Consider the following 21,576-nt stretch of genomic DNA (forward strand, 5'->3'; position numbering starts at 1 on the left):
ACGCACGCGAACACACAGGTGCGGCCCCGGGCCACACGCACACCGCACACAGGCACGCGAGCCCGGCCCTCTGCTGCCAGCGCTGAGAAGGTGGCTGTGCTCACCCAGCATGTTTATTTACTCATTTGTATCAATGAACGTTTGTGCCCGTCTGTTCCCGCCTCTGGGTACCGGGGCCACCGCGTTTGTCCCCGCGCAGGACACTTGCCCGGACCAGCATCGGGGTTCCCCGACGCTGCGGGCGGTGGACGGGGACTACAAAAGCAGGGGGGGGGTCCCGAAGTATAGGAGAGGAGGGGCTGCAGAGTCAGCAGCCTGGGACGCTGACGGGGATAGGGGAACCTCCGAGTCCCGGAGGGTAAGAGACATTTGGCGGGGGGGCGGACCTCATCATCGGACGTGTGAGGATGTAGGGATTGGGAATGGGGGATCTGGGTTAGGGGGATTGGAGCTGATAACTGAGGGGTCCCTGGAGATAGGAGCCAGCGGGGTCCCGCGGGTTGGGAGCTCCGGACCCTAGGCAAGTTCGAGGGGTTTGGGCGCCTCCCAGTCGAGGGGGCAGTCGGGCCAGGACCTCCGCTGCCGAGCTCTGGCCCAGTAGGGACTGCTCGGAGCTGAGGAGGGGAAGGAGGAAAAGAGGGAGGGAAGCAGCCTAGAGGCCAAGCGGGCACTAAGCGAGTGCGCACCGTGTGTGTGCGGGCGCGCGTGCGTGTGTGTGTGCAGGCGTGTGTGTTGTGTGTGTGTGTGTGTGCGGGCGTGTGTGTTGTGTGTGTGCGCGTAGGTGCGCGCGCGTGTGTCTCATCTCGTCCGTCTGTAGGCGCTGGGCTCGGCGAGACGCCGGCGAGAAAGAAGAGGAGGCGAGAGGTGAACTGAGTTTGATCCTGCGGCGGCTACAAGTGGGTCCCGGGCGGGCTGCGGGCGGCGGGCGGCCGGGGCGGGGCGGGAGGCCGGGCTGTGCTCTCCAGCTCCGGCCGCGGGCCCGGCCTCTCACCACGCCTCCGGCTTTGTGAGCGCGCGGGTGGGGGGTGTTGGCGGGGCGCCCACGGCGCAGCCTCCCGCCTCTATATAAACACACGCATCGCCTTGCTTTGGACTCAAATTCACATTGAGAGAAGCTTTTAAAACCACCAGCCCTGAAATCCTGCCTCCTGCTTTTCCCCCTCTTTCATTCCTTTTGCCTTCCTTTCTTTTTTCCCCTCCCCCAGCAGCAACTCCAGAGCCGAGAGACCGCGTCCCGGGACGGACTGCCTTTTCTTAATTGATACAATAGCCCAGCTCGGGTTTTCCACCTCCTCCCCCAACCTCACCCCGCCTCACCCCTCCCGTCCGCCGCCGCCGCCGCCGCCGCCCCAGCGCCCGCCCGGGGCTCTGTCGCCGGCTGCGTCCCGTCCCGGCCGCGGCCAGCCGGCTCCGCACCCGCGCTCCGGCTGCCGCGCCCGCCTCGCCGCCTCGCCCGCTGCGCCTGCCTTGGGGGTGCTGCGGCGGCTCTGGGGCTCGGGCGCGCCGCCCGGGGCAGCCCAGGGACGTCTGGGCTCCGGCCTCTCCACTCGCCTCAGCCGGGGTCTTCTCCCTCGCCCCCAAAGTTTCTGGGTTCGTTGGAATTTTTAGATTCAGGATTTTTTCCTTCTTTTTTTCACCTAGAAATTTTGGGGCCATACTGCAATACTTTTGAGAAATCGACCGCACTTGCTCTCCGCTAGCTCTCTGCCCCCTTCTTTTTTTTTTTTTTTTTTTTTTTTTTTTTCGAGCAGGGGAAGGGGCTTACGAGAGAGGCTCCCTCCCGCTGGACAAAGTTTTCCAAAGTTTTCCGAGTGTGATGGTAGCGGGGAGAGCAAACCCACAAGCTTGACTCACGGCTTCATCTCACCTCCCCTAGAGCAGCCCGTAAGCCCGCTATAAAGGAAAAATCAAACAAACAAACAAACAAAGTTGCACCCCAGTCGCCTCGTGTCTCCTCTCTTCTTTTAGGCAATTTTTTTCCTCCTTCTCTCCGCTCCCCTCGCAGCCTTCACTCCCCTTCCCTCGGCCCCTTCCTCCTTCTCTGTTTCGGCTGGAGGTGCCAGGACCCCCGGCCGCAGCCTCCCCTCCCCCGCCGCTCCGGTCCCCTCCCGTCGGGCCCTCCCCTCCCCCTCTGCGGCCGGCACAGCCAATCCCCCGAGCGGCCGCCAACATGCTCTTTGAGGGCTTGGAGCTGGTGTCGGCGCTGGCCACCCTCGCCGCGTGCCTGGTGTCCGTGACGCTGCTGCTGGCCGTGTCGCAGCAGCTGTGGCAGCTGCGCTGGGCCGCCACTCGTGACAAGAGCTGCAAGCTGCCCATCCCCAAGGGATCCATGGGCTTCCCGCTCATCGGAGAGACCGGCCACTGGCTGCTGCAGGTAAGGGCGCGCTCGCTCCGCTGCTCTCCGCGGTCCGCTAGCTGCAAGCGCGGGGCGGACGGAGCGGCGGGCCGGCCAGGGGGCGCCGGGAGCCTGAAGGCACTGGTCCCCGCCCCGCCCCTTCCCTCCTCTTGGCCGCCGCAGCCCGGGCTTCCCCTGTCCGCCGGCAGCGCGGTTCCGGGACCACGGGCGCCCGCGGCGCAGGTTCAGGAGGCTGGTTAGAGTTCCCAGACTTGAGAGGGCTCCCAAGACAGACTTGCCGGGGTCGCCGCTGGCCTGGCAGCGGGGGTGTGGAGCGCCCCTGGGGCGCCCAGCGCGGCGCGAGCCGAGGGAGCGTCCGGTCCAGAGCTTCTGTCACCTCTCCTCGGTGCTCAGCCCCAGTCACCCTCGGCTTTCTGGGGTTGGCTGTGTCGCTGGGAGCTGAAAATTGAGTCGGGAGCTGAGGGGGCAGCTTGAATTGCAGTTTTAAAACTGTTCCCGTGGCGCCGTCGGCAGCGCCAGGTACAGCTGCCCTGGTCCGCGGTCTGCGCGAGTCTGTCTGTTTTGTGGTGGAAGAGGAGGAAGGTAACCCAAGGAAAAATGAGAAGTCGGAGAAGCCAGGGCTCTCGGCTTTCGGGGAAAAGGGTCTATTTACTTATTGGGTGGGGACAGTTTGGCAGGAGAGGGAAACTTGGGAGAGGTGAGTGTGGGATCCATGGAGAGAGTGCGTGTGTGCTTGTTAGATGCAGCACAACCCCACTCTGCTGGCGGACAATGGGGGTGGGGAGCGTCAGGGACCAGACCCAGGTAGGTAATGGGGAGCTTAACCTGGAGTTAACCTCATCCAGTGCTAGACAATCGCTTTTGCAATGTGAAACACACCAGTTTTCTTCTTGGGGTGGGGGGCGCCTCTGCGGTACCTGCGGGAGGTGTACACGGGTTTGTCCTGTTAAGGGAAGCAGGGATGTCCTGAAACTAACAGTCCCGGCACCAGAAAGGTGAAGCGAAAGGTGAGCGCTGGGACCTGTGGGTTTAGAGGTGCGAAAGCTTGGCTTGAAATTAACAGACGCGTGCAATCCGCGCGCGCGCGCACACACACACGCACACACACACACACACACACACTCTCACCCTGCCCTGGGCCGAATGACAGCGAAGCGGGGGCGGGGAGGGGGTTCGAGGTTACTCTGCCCTGTGGTCTTTCCACGTCCCGGATTTGGCCCTTCTCTTTTTGGGGTTGTTCGTGTAATGAATTGGGGGTCCCTTCAACCAATGGAAGTATCGCCCCCATCCCTCGCAAAGAAATCCCCAGAGCCTCTCCCTAGACACCACACTTAAAGGATCAACTGCGGCGGTGCTCTAGGCTTTGGGCCGCGACTTAGGAAATAAAATAACTTGGGCAACGGCTCCCGCCTTTTAGAGCTAGTCTGCTGAATCCACGGGCTGTCACCACCCACCCCAACTTCGTTTCCAGACCTCTCTCGGCCCCCCCCAGCCCCTCCCCCGTGACCTTTTCTCCAAATCCCACAAGAGCCGCTGGGGGTCAGCGTCCAACCTGCACAGAAGTTGGGGAGGGGGAAACCTACCCCTTCCCATCCCTCCAACCCAGGGAAATAGGGGGTACGTGTACAGGAGCGCCTAAGGGGTTAATGAGAGCCCTCTGAATCCCAGCGTTATTTTTTCGGAGTCATTTATCAGATTTTACGGGGGACCTCCAAGGGCTCTCCGTTTCCACCGAGCGCCATCTAAACAGAGCCCAGGGCTAAAAATACAACATTTTTGTATAAATTGGACTCGCGGCCCTAGCGGCCGCCCCTATGAAAGTCCTCTTTGTGAAGACCGTGGAAACGGCGGACAAATAACTCTTTATTAATGCCACAAAAAACGCACTTTAATTATAGTTAGGCAGATCAGAGGCGGGGGGTGGGGGCGAGGCGGCGGCGACCTCGGAAAATTCACAACCCAACTTTTGTGTTGAAAGAAAAGAAAAACAGAGGAAAAGAAGGAGAGGAGAGACGGAGGGTGAGACGGAGCGAGTGAGACGGTTATAGCAGACGGAGGGAGGGAACCCTTCGCCTCACCACCCCCTCTGTCGCACTCCCACCTCCGCCTAGATTTTTCTTAAAGGGGAAGACGCCGTCTAGAAAGGCTGCAAGGCGGGGGGGATCTCTCCCCGTCCTCCAGCCTGGGAGAGGGGACAGCGTTCTCGCGGCCCAGCCCCCCTCCTAGCTGCTCAGGCGCTCCCGGCTCTTCCCCGTCGCGCGCAGGGGCCGGAGGCGCATGTGGAAAAGTGATTAGGGCTCCGGGTTCTGCAGAGTCACTTTTCGGCTGTACTCGGGTGTGTGCATATTTAGCTGGAGAATAGTTTTCCTTGGAAGAAAGGAAAGTGAGGAGGGGGACTAACCCGGGATGGGGGGCTGAGTTGCCTCCTCAGGAGTGCAGGAGCGGGTAGATCTGGAGCCCGAGTCGGTACGCCGGTGGGCGGGCAGGAGGGGCGGCTGGACAGGTGGCGCTCCTCCCCTTTTCCCCCAATGCTGCCGGGGCAGAAGAAGGGTTAACGTGGGGTGGGGTAGCGAGTGCCGACGTCAAAGGTGAGCGGGACGCCCCTGCCCCCGCCCCTCTGAAGTCCCCACAGTTTCCGGTACCCGCGCAAGGCTGGCTTCGCCAGCCGTTCCCAGAGCCTGGCCGGGCCCCGGCCCCGCAGTCCTCGGCTTGCGCCGCCACCGCCGAGGATCCTGTTACCTGCGCGGGTGGCCCCGCCCGGCCCCACCCCGCCCCGCGCTCGGGTTCCAGACTCCAGGGCGGCATCCAAAGTCCGTCTCCGTTATTTCCAGGGCAAAATGCAGTAGGAAAATCGCTGCTCTTGGCCCGTGACCCCGCCCAGCCGAGTCCTCCGAGGGCCGCCGTGTCCCTGCGCCGGCCACACCGGAGAGCGGAGGAAACTCCAACCCCCATCTGTAGTTGCTGCCACGGGGCACCGACCGCCTGCCGCTATAAATAATCTTTGGCCTATGGCCACCTCGCGGGGTCTCGCCAGCCCGTGGCCCGGAGCCTGGAAATATTTATTCCGAGAGGCTCCCTAGCGCGGGGTAGGGGTGAGGGGTGGGGGCGGAGACTCCCACTTCGGGTCCAGCAGTCCGAAACCTCTTTGCTTTCGAAAGTCATCACTAAAAAACAGCCTCCTGGGGTGCCCCTGGGCCTCCGCCTCCTTGCATTATTATCCTCTAGGCCCTACTTCCCAGTTCTTGTGCACGCTATGAAAAATAAAACCTGCGTGCGTGTCTGTGTGAGTGTGTTTGGTGGGGAGAAGGGGCAGGTGACAGTGCCCCCGGTTGGGGTCCGCCGCCCCTCCCTCGCGGGCCCTCTGCAGACGTGTACCCTGAGACGGACCCTCGGTGTGGCTCCCGCAGGGTTCTGGCTTCCAGTCGTCGCGGAGGGAGAAGTATGGCAACGTGTTCAAGACGCACTTGTTGGGGCGGCCGCTGATACGCGTGACCGGCGCGGAGAACGTGCGCAAGATCCTCATGGGCGAGCACCACCTCGTAAGCACCGAGTGGCCTCGCAGCACGCGCATGTTGCTGGGCCCCAACACGGTGTCCAATTCCATTGGCGACATCCACCGCAACAAGCGCAAGGTAAGAACTCTGCCCCCTTTCTTCCGCGCACCCACCCCCACCTCGGGGCAAGGAGTTCGTGGAGCCCTGGGAAATGTCCCCTGCCGAATCTGTGCCCCCACTTTGCGCACCATGCTTGAAGACCCAACAGTTCCGCTCCTACAAGGCCTCGAGCCCAGATCCAGGGCCTGCACTGGCCTCCTCTTGGTCCCTTATCCTGCTGGCCAGCTGCGCCGTGGCCACCACCAACGGTGGCTTGGAAGAGCTTGAGTGTGCGGGGTCTGGGGTGTCGAACGCTTGTCCTTGCCTCGCTCCACAGAGCTGGAAAAAGAAGGGGGCAGGACAGTTGGCCAGCGTTCGCCTTTTCGCCACGTTTCCTAGGGAATTCCGAGGACTGGAGACCGATCATTCCAAAATCAAAGCTGCCCTTCCCACCCACGCTGCTTGAAGGGAGGCGCGAGCAGGCGCGGCGCGTGGAAGTTGGGGACAGCTTGTGGGCTGCGGTGGCAGGGCCTGGTCCGAGAGAAGTGCGGCGAGCTTTGGGCCTCCGAGCACAGAGGCCTGGGCCGTGGGGGAAGGACAGGCGGGGTCAGGGGAGAGCAGGAGAGGCAGGAGCGGGGATCAAAGCGCACCCACCCCCCTGAAAAAGGAAGGGAAAGTGGGTGTTTATCCCTTGGATTTCCCGAGCGACTGGAGGAGGTGCGGAGGAGGCGCGCACGGGGTAGGCCCCAGCCCCTCCCGGCTGTGTCGGTCTCCCAGCGCGGGCGGCACGTGCTGTTTGAACTGCAGTAACCCGAAAGCGGAGCCGGCGGGCCGGCCCTAAGCTGCCCCGGAGGGAGGCTGCAGGACCTCCCCCACTCCCTTTTTTTCCTTTGGATCAGAGGACTCATCCAGGGTTGAAACCTAAGGAAAGGAAGCGGCAGCAGACCGGGGAGGTGGGGAGGCGGGGAGGCGGACTCCCTCGCGAGGGGCAGGGTGTGCGGTGGTCTCGGAGAAAGTGGGGAGCCGTCTACTCGCTGGCGCATCCTGTAGCACTTGACGTTCTGAACAGCCTATGAAGGGTAATTCTTAAAGGCAGACAAAAGAAGAAACAAACCGAGGAGACTGGGCTGATCCCCGCCCCCACGCCAGTTCCCTTCTACAGCCTGTATTTCAGGAACTGGAAAGGGGCTCCCAAAGTCCTCTCTTCCATCTGCCCCACTCCTAGCTGGAAGCAGTTATCACAGCCTGGGGGCGGCGGGAGAGGGGTTCTGGGGAGTGGCGTGGAGGGGGCTGGAGGCTTCGGAATGAGGGCTTTTCAAAGGTGTCGGGCAGTTATTTTCCTGTCAGCCTTTGCAACTCCACCACAGGCCCGTTTCGAAGAGTGAGGAGAGGAGACTCAGCTCCAAAAGGAGATGGCTGCTTCCTGACCTCCGCTTTCCACAGGCTTTGCCAGAGGGGAATTATTGTCCCCTTTTTGCGGAAGGGGCCACTGAGGTGTAGAGCAGTTGAAGGATACTTGAACCGGGTCAGGAGAAAAAATTTCCGGGAGAGCCTGCAACACGGGACTGCATCGTCCATGGAAGTCTCTGGATCCCCAAGGAGAGTCCTTCTCTGCCCTGTCCGCCTGGGGCTGCTGGACCCTGGGGTGGACAGTGAGTGCTTACAGAAAGGCAGTGCGGCCAGGACCAGATTGTGAGATCCTGGGGTCCAGAGGGCTTTGGGGTGAGGACGTGGCCTTGGAGTTCCACCCACCCTGGGCCTGACTTGGCCTGGGGCCTCCAGGTGTTGGCGGAGAAGGGCTTGCCAGGAAAGCCCCAAGGTCTTTTAGCCTACACTGTCCATTTACAGAAGAGGGAGAAGGAAGGGAGGGTGCAGATGATCAGTGTTGGAGGAATACGGGAAAGGGAGAGGCAGGGCTGGGGCTGGGTCGGGGCAGAAAGTGAGGGCCCTGGCTGAGGCGGGGTGGCTCCCTATTCAGAACAGCCCGTCCTTTAGCTTCCTGGGCATGCGTGGGGAGTTACCAGAAGCTGGTTCATCCTGCCAGAGGCCTGAGAGCTAAATGCAGGGCCCCCTCTTTGTGTGTAGCTAGCAGTTTTATGCTTGTCATGTTGGGGGGAGGGAGTTGAATGAGAAATGGGTAGTCAGCTAGACAAAAGGATCCTTCCCCCCAAATCTGCCTAATTGATGATCTAAGTTTACTGAACTCCATGGAAGTCCCGGGGCTAGGTAGGCAGAATCTGGCTGGAGGATAGGAAAACACTCAGGGCCATTGTTTCTAAATATTCATATTGCTCCTGGAGAGAATGGCCCATCTGTTGGACCCAAGGCCTGGTGGACTCAGTGTGGCCAAGGCAGGGGCTGCTATGTGCCTCGCACACTGCCGTATCCGGCCCTTGCTGGAGTCAGGGGCTTGGCTGCAGTGTGGGCTGCTGGGCCAGGACTGGCCTGGTTAGGAGGTACGTGTGGGAAGTGGGGCCCAGGTGTGCTGGGGCCCGGCTGGTGGGGAACTGGAGCGTCACTGTTTCCACTGGGGCTGGTGGCCCACTCCGCCTCTGGGAGGTCTGACCAGATGTGTTGGAGGGGGCTTCTCACTGCCATCACTGCGCTCCAGGTGTTTGCCCTGGCTGCCCTGGTGGTCTCCGGCCAGCAGGGGTGGGTGGGGTTGCCAGGGAAAAAGTCCAGAAAGTCTTGCCCAGTCTACCAGAATCATCTCTGGAAGCCAGGCCTGTGTCCTTGCAATCAGAGACTCAGACTCCCTCCCTGCTCCTGGGTTACCCCTCCCCTGCCCAGGGCCTGGGGTGTCTCTGATGCATAGGGGAGGGACCCCATCTCGCTTTGTGTGTAGAAGAGCAGATGGATTCTGGTTACGATGGTGAGAGTGAGACAGTTGTCCAAAACATGGAGAAGGAGCTAGGGAATCATTCTAGAAGCTTCCTTTGCCCAGCCAGGATTGGGCCTGTCATCTTTTCCTTTGGAGATAGGACTGGACCTCTATGCATCAAGAACCCAGCAGCTTCAGGGCACCCCTGAACAGTGGCCTGGAGTTACCCTCAGGGAACTTGGAGAGTATTTCAGGGGAGGGAATGAGCCTGGGAGCCCCTGGACTGGGGAGACCTCAGGAGTGGTAGTCTTGCCCCTTCTACACAAACCCCTGCCTACAGGGCCTTCTGGGCCTGAAGCCGAGGTGGGGGACTAGGCTTTGGAGGTAGAAACCCTGCCTGTCCACCCCCCGTCCCTGACCTTTGGGTCTCATCTTGGAACCTTGTGCTGGGGTCTGTGTTGGAATGGAGAGGCCAGGAGATGCTCAGCAGGAGGATGGTGCGAGGAGTACCCATGGTTGTGGGGTCCTGGGGAAGGCTAGCCCACACTGGCTCTAGGAGGCCTTGGACCAAGGCACAGCCTCTGGCTACAGTAATGTCCACCAGGCTCAGCTCAGGGCAGAAAGTCCAGCCTGCGCTGGATGGAAGGTCATCCAGCCAGACAGTTCTGCTGCTGGGAGATCTGCCCCAGCCCCCGGGCAAAGGCACAACGCCTTTGTTCTGCCAACACAATTCCTTTACCCAAAAGTTACTGTAGCACCAGTGGGTGGGCACAGGGGCTGCTGAGGGGGCAGGTGGCGGGAGCGGATCTATCTGAAGGTCAGTGGGGGAGGGAACCCATGGTCAGCTGCCAGGGCGCCTGGGAGTGGGTTCCTCCCTCTGCATGCCCTTGTGCCAGGCAGTGGGTGGGTGGGCGGCCTGGACATGGGGGCCAGCCCTTCCCTCTGTCCCTCCTTTCTGTGTCCTTCTCCCAAAGCAGGGAGGGGTCCAAGGCTGTGGTGCTGATGTGTTTGCTCACTCTCCCAGCCTTGGAAGACAAAGGTGGCCTTGGCAGGGAGTGAGAAGGCTTGGTGGGGTCTGCCCTGGCCCTGGCCCTCCCATGCTGGTCGCTATATCTGTGCTGGGTCCCCTAGGCCTAAAAAGAAGTAGCTGCAGGGCCCTGAGACACGCCGGGACCACACCAGTGTGGCAGGGACAGCTGACCTCATCCTGAGAGTGGACTTCACCCTGAGGAGGTTCCCATTCAGGACGCTTGGATAAATTCAGAGCCCACCAGGCCTGGCAGAGGGCAGTTCTGTGGGATCTGGAGTGGTGGGATGCAGGGGGTTCAGGGCCTCTGGTGGTTGTGGCCAGCCATGCTCTGCACTGTGGCCTTGGAGGGGCCCCTTGGGAGGGCCCCTCCCCACCCACAGCTTTCTAAGGTGGGGGTTCCTGGTGGCTAGAGGCAGGAGAGGTAAGAGCAGCTGGGCAGATCTCAGAATCTGTGGCTCTGTAGGTATCTGCCAAGTGCTGCCCGCGTCTCCTTGTCTTGCCCACCTTGTGCTGTGTGGAAGAGTTAGGGCACTGGGGGGCACGTCTCCAGGTGGGATGATCACAGCTGGAGTCACATGGGGGGCAGGCGTTCTGCTCCAACTGCTGGAGCCTATTGGGGATCTGGGCCAGCCTCCCCAAAACCAGAGGGACTGAGTGTGCCCAGCCCCACACACCCGGATTGGACATTTCCAATTCTGGATGAAGCTGCCTGGCATTTCCAGTGGACCAGGGTGAAGCTGAGGCCCAGTGGAAATGCCAGGCAGCTGGGAAGATGACGTGCTCTCACCCCCCTTGCCTGAATATAAAGTACACACCTTGGCATCACCCCTGTGCGGACGGCTGCCTCAGCGGCGGCCTGCCCTCTGTTATTCTTTCCACTCCTCAGGCCGAGGCTCCGGTGGCTTGGCCGGGTGGCCTGCCCAGGCCCCCACCCTCCTGGGCAGCGGTTTCCATTCCTCCCAGTCTGAGTCACTGGCCGGGGCAGTGGGTCCCTGCTTCAGCTCTGCAGGCCCCTGCGTCCATCCGTTTGTCCATCTGTCCACACCGACCAGCAGAGAAGGGGGAGGCTATCTGGCTGAGCAAGCGTGGCACGCAGGGCCATAGGGGTTCACAGAGCGACTTCCCCCCCAGGGCACTGGGTGAGAGGCGGGAGGGGTGAGGAGACCTGGTCGGGGAGATGGCACTTGTAGAAATACTGATGGGGAATCTGAGCCTTCACCAGCCCCTGGGGGTGCCCCCAGACCCTTGTGGGATCAGCTCCCACCCCGGAGGGAGGAGAGAAGCAAAGGTGCGGACTCCTGAGCCTGTGGTGTCCTTGGGGGCTTGGCGGGGGCGTTGTCCAAGGCCATCCCTCCCAGCGAGTGCCCTCCTCCCTCCTGCCCAAGCCTCTGAGGCTGCAGCAGGTAAACCTGAACGATGCTCCTGCTCCTGCCGCAGTGCTCTCGCTCTCCCCCGGCACCAGCCCTGGTGGGAAGGCCATACCTGCCGCTCCCTCTGCAGGGTTTGGTCTGGGCCTGGGCTGGCTTTCAGTGACCTTTGTCCGGCCTTCTTGGCTGACTTTTGGGAATTCCGAGGGAAGCCCCAGAGGGAAACAAAGCAGCCTGGCTCCTGTGACGCCTGTGGTCAGGGAAGTAGCTGCGGCCCGAACCCTTCCTCTCTTCACTCAGAGCCGCTCCCTGGCACCTTCCCAGTATGCCCCAGTCCTGACCCTAGCAGGCGGCGGCCTCAGACCCAGCCCTCCCTGACGCAGCCCCGGCAGCCCTCTGCCCCAGCCCGGGCCTCCGCCTCCGCCGTCCTTTGCGGCGGGTGGTGGTTTCAGAGCTGCCCCAGCTTCCGGAAGTGCCTGCGTTGTTACCCCTGGGCACAGAACCAGGGATGAGGCCCTGGAGGCTTCCCACGCTGGGGAGGCCCCTATGCCTGTGGGGCAGCTGGGCCAGAGGAAGGGGCCTGGACCTAGTGCCTCTGAACCCAGCCCCTGGGGCTGCAGTGCCCTCCACTGACCTTTGCTGGGCTTCTTATTTGGGTGGTTTCTCCACCTCGCGGTGGGCTCTGAGGAGCATCATGGACAGCCCGGCGGAAAGGCCCTCAGAAGGGCCAGTCGGGCCTCTTATGAACCCAGCGGGGAAACAGCTTCAGGAGGGGTAGCGGCCTGCTGGCTGTCACTCAGCAAGTCAGCTGCGGCAAAGACGGAGTCCTGGAACTGCCTTCACTTCTCTTCCAGAAGCCTCAGCCCCAGGGGCCTGCAGGTGCTGGGTGGCAGTGGCTTTTCCAGGATTCCAGCTTCTGGCCTTGCCCATGGACCCCCTCCCTCTGAGGGCCAGGTGTGGACCTCTGTCCTTGGAGTCCTCTTCTCAGTTCCAGGTCCCCCTGGAGCCTTCTCTCTTCCGGGACTGTCCCTGCCTGCCCTCCAGGGCCCCCAAGGCCTGGGAAGGAGCAGTTCAGCCGGCCATCGCTAGAGGGCGCAGGAAACAGAACCCATAGGGCAGGGCAGAGCTTGTCCATGGGTGAGGTAGGGGCCCTCCATGCTCCCCCTTTTGAAACCCTGGAATGGCCCCTCCCGGGCCACTGTAGCCCATTTGGGGTGCGTGAGTGTGGGCTGGAAGGCACTCTCCAGGGAATTTGAACATTGCCAAGTTCTGGGCCGCTTTGAAGGGATAGCATCTGCCTAGGGGCAAGTGCCGATGTTTGGGAGCTGATGTTTGGGTGCAGATGTTGACGTGCTCAGTGGATTGAAAGGAGGTCACCTGGCTCCACCTCACTGTTTTACAAATGAGGAAACTAAGGCTTGGGGGAGCAGGTGGCCACTCAGCCATGATCACACTGTATGTTGCTGGATGATGCACAGTTACAATTCAGCCCCTTTTCTGTCACCCACTACACCTTAGAGCCCACTGGCTTCAACTTTGGCTGGGCCTGGTGGATGTGGCCTCTGCCTTTTCCCCACTCCTCACATCTGTCTTTGGATCAGGTTTCCCATGTTCTGGGGGCCCTGGCCAGCCCCTACCTTGCACCCTCCGTGACAGAACCCCTAGTCCATCCACAGCTGGCTGGCTCTGGGCCAGCTATGACCTCTCTGGCCCTCCCTGTCCCACCTCTGGGCTCCCTGTCCCACCATGGAGGTCTGGTGGCCGCAGAGTGATTTTCCTGCCCTCTGTCTTGTTTCCTGATGCACTTTCCCTTCCTATGTATGGCTGTCTGCTCACCCGGTTGTCTGCTCACCTTGTGGCTCTCTGCTGTCTGTAAGGGGTGCTTCACTGGCTGGTGCTGGGCTCCAGGGTAAAGGTGCCCTCCCATTCCCCCAAGACCCTTCATTTGCCCAAAGGCTGAACCTGGAATCCTAAGGACACGAGGGTTGGGGGTTGAAGCAAACAACACTGCCTTTATCCATCACTCTCTGAAGGGAGGCAGCTGTTAGAGTCCCCTGTGACCCCCAAAACTGGGCAAGGTGTGAGCGACCCATCTGGGCCTAGGCTGACCTAGGCGACCTCCTATCACCCTTCCACCTCTCAGTTGTCCCTTTGTAGCAGGCCTGCCCCAAACAGCGCAGGCCTCTCTGCCCCTTGCCGGCCTCCTGCCCTCCCTCCCTCCCTCCACCGGGAATTTCGGAATGAAAGTGCTATTGTGAACGCCTGGCTGGGCCACTGAAGGGCCAGCACTGTTATTTCTGCAAACCAGCCCTCCCATTAGCCATGCAGGGCCCAGGCCAGGAAAATGTTACCTTTCCTCCCTGAGCTGACTGCAGGGGAAATTCTCACATTTACAGTTTGTGCGGTGGTTGTGTTTGGGTGGCAGGAGGAGAGGGCGGCGCGTGTGTGTGGTTTGCATGGGGTGGGGCGGGGGGCTCCCTCTTCTGCTTGTCCCTCCCCTCCCGGCCTTTGCTTGGTGCTGGTAGCAGGGGGCACTCCCCCTTCTCATCTGAACTCTGGTGGGGTGGAGGCTGCTGCTTGCAAGTGAGACCCATGGGCTATTGGTAAATAAACTAACATCCTCCCCTCTCCTCCACACATGAAAAACTTGTGCTGGGAGACCTGGGTGAGGAGGGGTGTCGAAGGGGCTGCGGAGCCCGTCGGGAGGACAGAAGGCAGGACGGTGGAGACAGGACTCACTGGCCGCTTCCAGTGGCCCTGGAAGATGCTGGGAATTCACGGGGCTTCTGTTTGTCTTTATGATCTTTGGGGGTGGAAAGCCGTTGCCCCCAAACCCCCTGGTTCTGGACCTGGCCTCACTGAAGGCTTTTTAATGGCACAGCTGTTAATAAACTTCTTAGAATCTGCACCCAGTAGGTGTTTCCTGCAAGTGATAAGTTGTGGTTCTCAGGAAGTCCTGCTTGAGGTCTAGTCTCAGGCTTTCTTGCTGTCCCATCCGTGGAGTGGCTTTCCCCCGAGGGCCGTCCCTACTTCCCTGTGCAGTCCGATCCTGTGCTCCACTTCTCCAGGCACGCCTGCCCTTTGTCCTGCGATTCCGAAACGGGCTTTGTGGTATAAGGGCAGCCTCCCTGCTCTGGCCCGCTCAGCCCCCACTCGTGCCCCTCGCAAGCCACATCCCCCAAAGACTTGCTGGCAGCTGGCCTGCCTGGCTCCCAAGGCTTTGCTATTGCATGGAAGCTGAAGTTCTCCCTGGTCACATTCATTGTTCAGGCAGAGTAAGGGGCTGGCCAGGGGCGGGCTGTGCCAGTTGGCTCACCCACCTGCCTCTCTGCCTTCCAGGTCTTTTCCAAGATCTTCAGCCACGAGGCCCTGGAAAGCTACCTGCCCAAGATCCAGCTGGTGATCCAGGACACACTGCGCGCCTGGAGCAGCCACCCTGAGGCCATCAATGTGTACCAGGAGGCACAGAAGCTGACCTTCCGCATGGCCATCCGGGTGTTGCTGGGCTTCAGCATCCCTGAGGAGGACCTTGGGCACCTCTTTGAGGTCTATCAGCAGTTTGTGGAGAACGTCTTCTCCCTGCCTGTCGACCTGCCCTTCAGCGGCTACCGGCGGGTGAGCACCAGGGCCTGGGAGGAGAGGGGCAGGGGCACCTGTGAGCTTCCTCTCGGGGGGTGGGTGGCTGACCCTGAGACAGGCATCTAGGCATGGGGCCCATGGCAGAGGGGAGAGGTGTCAGTGTGGGGTAGGAGGAGGCTAGAGTCTTCCCTGGTGATCCCGAGGCTCAGATGGGAGCCCCGCCCTTCCATGTGGGTGACAGCCCTTTCTCCCCGCAGGGCATTCAGGCCCGGCAGATCCTGCAGAAGGGGCTGGAGAAGGCGATCCGGGAAAAGCTGCAGTGCACACAGGGCAAGGACTACTCGGACGCCCTGGACCTCCTCATCGAGAGCAGCAAGGAGCACGGAAAGGAGATGACCATGCAGGAGCTGAAGGTAGTGGGGGCACATGCCCCTGGCTGGCAGCACCAGCACCCACACTCCATTCTGAGCTTTCCTCAATGGAAACATGCCCGGCCCTTTCTACCCCACTCTAGTCCCGCCCCACACATGCTTTCTGAGCAGTGGCTGGAGACGGTGAAACTGGAAGCAAAGTCCATGTCCCTGCCCCTGCTGTGCAGGATGCAATGGGGCACCCTCCTCTCCCCATGGCCTGCAGTGAGCTCAGGCCTGGGAGAGATCTCAATTCATGTCCTGGTCCCAATATCCCTGGGAGGCCATCTAAGGAAACACAGGCCCACAAGGGGAAACCACTTGCTTGGTGCCAGCCTCAGCCCTTGGGGAAGAGCAGGGGAGATTTGCATGTGGGGTCTCCTCTCCCACCCCCAGCCTTTTCAGGTTGCTGGCACTTTCCATCCCCTCCCATTCCCCCCGCGCCTGGTGAACCCAGCTGTGCTCCACACAGTGCCTGCTTGCCCTGCTTTGGGTGGATGTTTCACCTGAGAAGGGCTCACTCACCTGTCCGCACCTGAGCTCTGCAGGCCCCTCCACTGCCGGTGCCCACGGACACTCACTGCAGCCCCCCCTGCCCGCTGTCTTTGCCTCCCCATATTCTAGCTCCAGCTTCTTTACTGGGGAGGTAGGAAGAAGCCCGAGTGGCTTTCCCATTATAGTCAGCTTTCTGATTTATGGGGGGTGCCATGGCCAGTAACGGACCCAGGTCCCTTCATTCCCCTCCCTGGGCCCAGAGTCCACATTTGGGAAATGCAAGGATTGCTATGAGATGGCCTGCTGGGCTCTTTCTATGGGGAACCCATGGCCCTGGTGTCTTGCTCCCCAGAGAGCCCTGGCGGGGTCTTCAGGTCCTCTGGAGGTCACCTCCCCTCAGCCTCATCCCAGGTCTCCAGGGGTGTGGCCCCAGGCTGCCTGCCAGGCCCCATTGGCTCCCCTAACTCCCCCTGACATCCTCCTGTGTTGGAGGAAGGGGCTGGCACTGGGAGTTGGAAGGCCCAGATTTAGACCCACATTGCCCACAGTGCACACGCATACCTGTGCGCAGGGCCTGGCTCCTTGGGATTTGTTCTTTTTCTCCTGTGAGCCCACTGCATATCAGGCCTGTGGGACTGGCCCAGGACCCCAGCAGTGAGTGAGAAGTGGCCCTACTTCAAGGGACTCTAGGCCAGTGCTCTGCCTGTGTCACAGCAGTTTTGTCTTCTGCCCAGCCAGGGAGTGGCTGTGACTCTCATGTCCATGGTGACACTAATGACCCTGCACATGAGGCTCAGAGGAAGCAGGCAGGGCCCAGCACAGATGACCTGGGCACAGGGGCCACTGGCTGAATGGGGTGGCCCCTGCCTGGCTGAACCCAGACCTCCAACAATGCCTCTCCTGTGTGCCCTCAGGACGGGACCCTGGAGCTGATCTTTGCGGCCTATGCAACCACGGCCAGCGCCAGCACCTCGCTCATCATGCAGCTGCTGAAGCACCCCGCTGTGCTGGAGAAGCTGCGGGAAGAGCTGCGGGCTCATGGCATCCTGCACAGCGGCGGCTGCCCCTGCGAGGGCACCCTGCGCCTGGACACGCTCAGTGGGCTGCGCTACCTGGACTGCGTCATCAAGGAGGTCATGCGCTTGTTCACGCCCATTTCCGGCGGCTACCGTACCGTGCTGCAGACCTTCGAGCTCGATGTGAGGGTGGGCCCGTGATGTGGACGGTGGGGAGGCGGGGGCACTTCGAGCTCGATGTGAGGGTGGGCCCGTGATGTGGGCGGTGGGGAGGCGGGGGCACTGTGATGAGGGTGAGATGGGAGACCAGCCTCCACTTTGAGGACTTGAGGCCTGATGCAGAGCCAGTGCTGGCTTCAGGGAGCTTTCAGTCTGATAGGAGAAGCGTGCCCCAAATGCAGTCAGATGAAAGCAAGCTGGGTGGCATACGTGAGTTGCATGTGCACATATACTAACATGCTGCATGCGGCAGGCTGGCCAGGCCTTGGGGGCCACTGTGGCATGTTTCTAGGAAGAGGCAGGTTTGAACATCCGGGCTGGGCAGGGAGCGGGCAGTCCTGGTCCCTCTGTGGGCCCCTCTGGCTCTCACCACCTGCTCCCCGGCCCCCCTTTTGATCCAGGGTTTCCAGATCCCCAAAGGGTGGAGTGTCATGTACAGCATCCGGGACACCCACGACACAGCGCCCGTGTTCAAAGACGTGAGCGTGTTCGACCCTGACCGCTTCAGCCAGGCGCGGAGCGAGGACAAGGACGGCCGCTTCCATTACCTCCCGTTCGGCGGCGGCGTCCGGACCTGCCTGGGCAAGCACCTGGCCAAGCTGTTCCTGAAGGTGCTGGCGGTGGAGCTGGCCAGCACCAGCCGCTTTGAGCTGGCCACGCGGACCTTCCCCCGCATCACCCTGGTCCCTGTCCTGCACCCCGTGGATGGCCTCAGCGTCAAGTTCTTTGGCCTGGACTCCAACCAGAACAAGATCCTGCCGGAGACAGAGGCCATGCTGAGCGCCACCGTCTAACCTAAGCCCACCCGCCTCAGCCCAGCCCAGGCAGTGGGGAGGCGGTGATGGGAGGTAGAAACCTGTGTGTGGGAGGGGCCGGAATGGGGAGGGCGAGTGGCCCCCATACTTGCCCTTCCCTGGTCCCCCTCCCTGGCAAACCCTACCGAAAGCCAGTGGGCCCCATCCTTCCTAGGGCCTGGCTCCCCTTCTGGGTCCTGCTTCCCTCCAGCCGCTCCGAATTTCCCACCAGCTCAGCCCCTGGGAAGGGCGTGGTGGGGACTCTGCATGCCCGTGACAGTGTTAGGTGTCAGCTCGTGCTACAGTGTTCTTGTGATGTTCTGAACTGCTCCTTCCCTCCATTCCCTTTGGACCCTTTTAGCTGCAGCTGGGGGACGGGAAGAGCAGTGCCCCCTTTGGCACACACTTCAGCGTCTCCTCCTCCTGTGCCCCTACCGCGTCTGCCCAGGAACAGCATCCTGGGTAGCAGGAGTCAGCCTCGGGGCCGGGGCTGCCACTAACCTGGAGACTGTCTTTCTTCATGCCCCCGCTCCTGCCCTCCCCTGCCGGTTTGGACATTTGAAATTATTGCTGCTACTTGTTCTGTCCTCTGACCTTGGGGCAAAGGATCCCCAGGTCCTGTCTCCCCAGCATCTTCCCTGGTGGCCCTGGGTAGGTGCACTGACACCCCTACCTTCCCACCCCCTGCTGAACCAGGCCCTGCTACACACTCGGGCCTGTGGCCCTCGGCTCATGTGCTGCCCACCCCCATATTTATTCACTGTTAGAGAATCTTGGGGATACTGGGGTCTCGAACAAACATCTCCTCTCCTGCATGCCCTAGCCTGTGTTCCAGCTGTCCTGGCCAGACTTCTGTGAGTGAAGAGGAAGGGGTCTCTGGTCAAACCCAGCCCCCAGGCCTAGGGTTGAACAGCCTTCCCCGGCTCTGGGCATTATTATTTGGGTTTAATCTTGGAACCTCACTCCTGGGCTGAAGTCTGGAGCCTCTGCCTTGTCCCTGGTGGAGAAGGGACATGGCCCATTGCTTCTTCCCTGTCCTGTCAAAAACCCTGATCAGGTAGATTTGGAGGTGGCCAAGATTTCCTGCTTGGCCCCTGTTCACCCCAGTGCCCCTGACTCCAGTGCGTGAGTACGGGGAAAGATACGGGTTCTTCTGACGGGGCGCCAGGGCCTCCGTCTTCCTTTCCTTAACCCTCCCCCTTTGCCCTCAACCCTGAAAAAGGTGTCCTGGAAGTCCCTTCCACCTCTATGCCACTGTCTGCTTAGCCCAGCTCAGGGGCGGGGAAGAGGTGAAAGCGTGGGGGAGGTGTGCACAGCGGCAGTCCTGCCTGGGAGCTGACTCCGGACGGGCAGTGTGGTCTCTGGGCAGCTGCGAGGAGGCTGCCACCAGAGCTGAAGAGGCGGCTACGTGCGGTTTGTCAGAGGGATTGGGTTGGAAACTGGCCAGTTGGGATGACTGGGTGAAAGAGGAGTAGCTCCTGCCACTGGCGTTTTGAGTGTTGGCGATTTGGGATGCCTCCTGGGGATGGTTTGGGGCCTTCGGTGAGTCTCTAAGCAGTTGTGTCTGCTTTCAGATTTTTCCTTGCTTTCTGTTTCTCTATTGGTTTTTGATGCTGTCGAAAACACAGAAGAATGAAGGACATCTCAGTCCCCAATCGCTGCTGTGATCACCTCCGCCGCTCCCTGAGACCAGATCCCGTGGGCAGCCCTACAGACCAACCCTGACCCCACTCATGGCCCCCCTGACCGTAGACTTCAGGAACAGCCTGTACCACGCAGATTCTCTACAACCCCTGACTCAGATGTTTCATTTATTTCCTGCTTTTCCACTACTAAAAAAAAGTGTGGAACAGACATTATTGGCAAAACTAGTTTGACGTTTTTAAAAACATTGATAAAAATCCCTTAATCACCCCCAATTCTGAAAAACGGGCCAGAATGGGTAAATATAGCTACATAGTGCACCTGAACTTATACCCCTCACACACACACACACACACAAAACCAGTATCTGGAAGGTTCGCTTGCCTTTAGGCTGATCCAGCTGGCCCTGAACCACTTGCTTTTGCCTATCTAGGAGAGCAGTAAGCGGAACTTCAGACAAGAAGCCCGCTGGGTCTGGTCCAGGGGAGGGGCAGGAGGCATGGGGCTGGGAGGCCTCAGGGACCTTCCCTTGGGGTGGCCAGCCTGGTAGGGGGCAGAGAAGGAAAAACTGAGGGGGGTCCCTGTGAGGGAGGAGAGAAGGATCGTTTGGCCCGCTGGGTCTCAAAGGCAATGAGAAGAGAGCCGAAGAAAGCTCTGGCTGGCTGACAGGCTCCCTGTGTCGTAATTCGCCCCTCCTTTCAGCTCTTTAGTGAGATACTGTGTCTGTGTGTGTGTGCGTGTGTGTTTCATAGATCTAGCGTTAGATGGGTGATATTTCTCACTTATCATCCCTAACTATTGTAACTTGACCTAAAAAAGACGAAACCCACAAAACTCTTCCTGCCACGGGCTTGCAGATTGAAGCACTTTCAATGTTGGGCGCTGGCGTTTGTGTTCTGGGCACCACCATGACCCTGCCCAGATGGCTATAGTATTTTATACACAAACTTTTTTTTTTTCATAAATGTTATAATTTTGTGTCTGTCTTTATAAACTATTATAAGTACTATTTTTGTTATAATTCAAAATAGATATTTAGTATAAAGTTTTTGCTGTTAAATATTTGTTATTTAGTAAAATATGAATTTTGCTCTATTGTAAACATGGTTCAAAATATTAATATGTTTTTATCACAGTTGTTTTAATATTGAAAAAGCACTTGTGTGTTTTGTTTTGATATGAAACTGGTACCGTGTGAGTGTTTTTGCTGTCGTGGTTTTAATCTGTATATAATATTCCATGTTGCATATTAAAAAAATGAATGTTGTGCATTTTGTGATTTTGGAAATACTCAGTGTGGCTCTTTCATAGGCTTCCATAATAAACCATGGGGACTCACCCTTGTCTCCGTTGCCTCTCTGCTGTCTGCCTTCTCAGCTTTACTGAAAGGGTCCTACCGGGCCACCTGTGTTCACATCAGCAACGCCCTGTCCACTTTGTCATCTAGGAAGCCCTTCCCTAAAACCTCTGTCCCATGAGGCCAGTTCACTGTTCCTTGCATGCAGGCACAGAGGTCTGTGTCAGAGTCCTGGGAGAAGGAGTTTCCCTGGGAAGGGGAGAGAGAACCAGTCAGTCTGTTGCGGGAGGGGCAGCGGGGAGGACGTTCCGAGTGTGGCCATGGCTGGCGTGCCAGGTGTCTCAGGGACAGAGGGACCGAGAGTTCTGAGCCTGCCTGGTTAACCTGAGTGAGGACACTGATGTTCACCGTCACGTGGCAAATTGGGAAGCAGAATTCGGTTCTGACATGTGGCCTCAAGTCCCATGCCAGCACTTCTCAAAGCCTGTTTTGTGGGTGTTGTGGGATCACATAGATTCCAGGATCAAATGAGTTTGGGAAGTGGGTTAAACACAGTCATCCTGGTTCCCCTTCTGCAGGCCTTGTCAGAACCTTGAGCCCCAGGATGCGTAGCCTCAGGGGCAGTAGAGTGTGGGGTAGACATGGCTGCAGCATTCTCCATGCCTGTTTGAGGACTGAAACCCTGTCCTCCTGTGCCGATTATCTAATTTCACAGAAAGATCCACAGCCTGTCACAGAGGCCTGAGGCGAGGACCAGCAATGGGCAGGGCTCTCAGTGCTTCGAAAAGCAACCCCCAGGTGGTTCCCGGGATGGGGGGCTGTGGGCGATGACTGAGCCTCGCCCCTCAAGCTGCACACTGGGAACCAGGAAAGGCCGAAGCGTGGCCAGGCTGGCCCTAGCCTCTGCCCCATCCTGGTCCCATCACCACAGCCTGAGGGCGAAGGCCCACCCCAA

At 59.9% G+C, this 21,576-nt stretch overlaps 1 protein-coding gene across 5 annotated transcripts; it reads left to right on the forward strand.

Annotated features, from left to right (window-relative positions):
* The first annotated feature begins 776 nt into the window (after positions 1 to 776).
* On the forward strand, positions 777 to 19,624 carry CYP26B1 (cytochrome P450 family 26 subfamily B member 1). Of its 5 annotated transcripts, none has more exons than XM_037736125.1 (7): positions 777 to 896; positions 1,642 to 2,374; positions 5,764 to 5,988; positions 14,507 to 14,782; positions 15,004 to 15,159; positions 16,566 to 16,850; positions 17,288 to 19,624. In XM_037736125.1, the coding sequence occupies exons 2-7, from the start codon at positions 2,171 to 2,173 to the stop codon at positions 17,678 to 17,680; spliced, it is 1,539 nt and encodes a 512-aa protein (XP_037592053.1). In that variant the 5' UTR covers positions 777 to 896; positions 1,642 to 2,170; the 3' UTR covers positions 17,681 to 19,624. The 5 variants fall into 5 exon arrangements, with proteins under 5 accessions (XP_037592053.1, XP_037592054.1, XP_017377451.1 ...); XM_037736126.1 differs by having other exon boundaries at positions 1,752 to 2,374; XM_017521962.2 differs by lacking the exon at positions 777 to 896 and having other exon boundaries at positions 1,455 to 2,374.
* The last annotated feature ends 1,952 nt before the right edge of the window (positions 19,625 to 21,576 follow it).

Source organism: Cebus imitator, unplaced genomic scaffold (assembly GCF_001604975.1).
Source record: "Cebus imitator isolate Cc_AM_T3 unplaced genomic scaffold, Cebus_imitator-1.0 Scaffold23, whole genome shotgun sequence".
Taxonomy (NCBI): Eukaryota; Metazoa; Chordata; class Mammalia; order Primates; family Cebidae; genus Cebus; species Cebus imitator.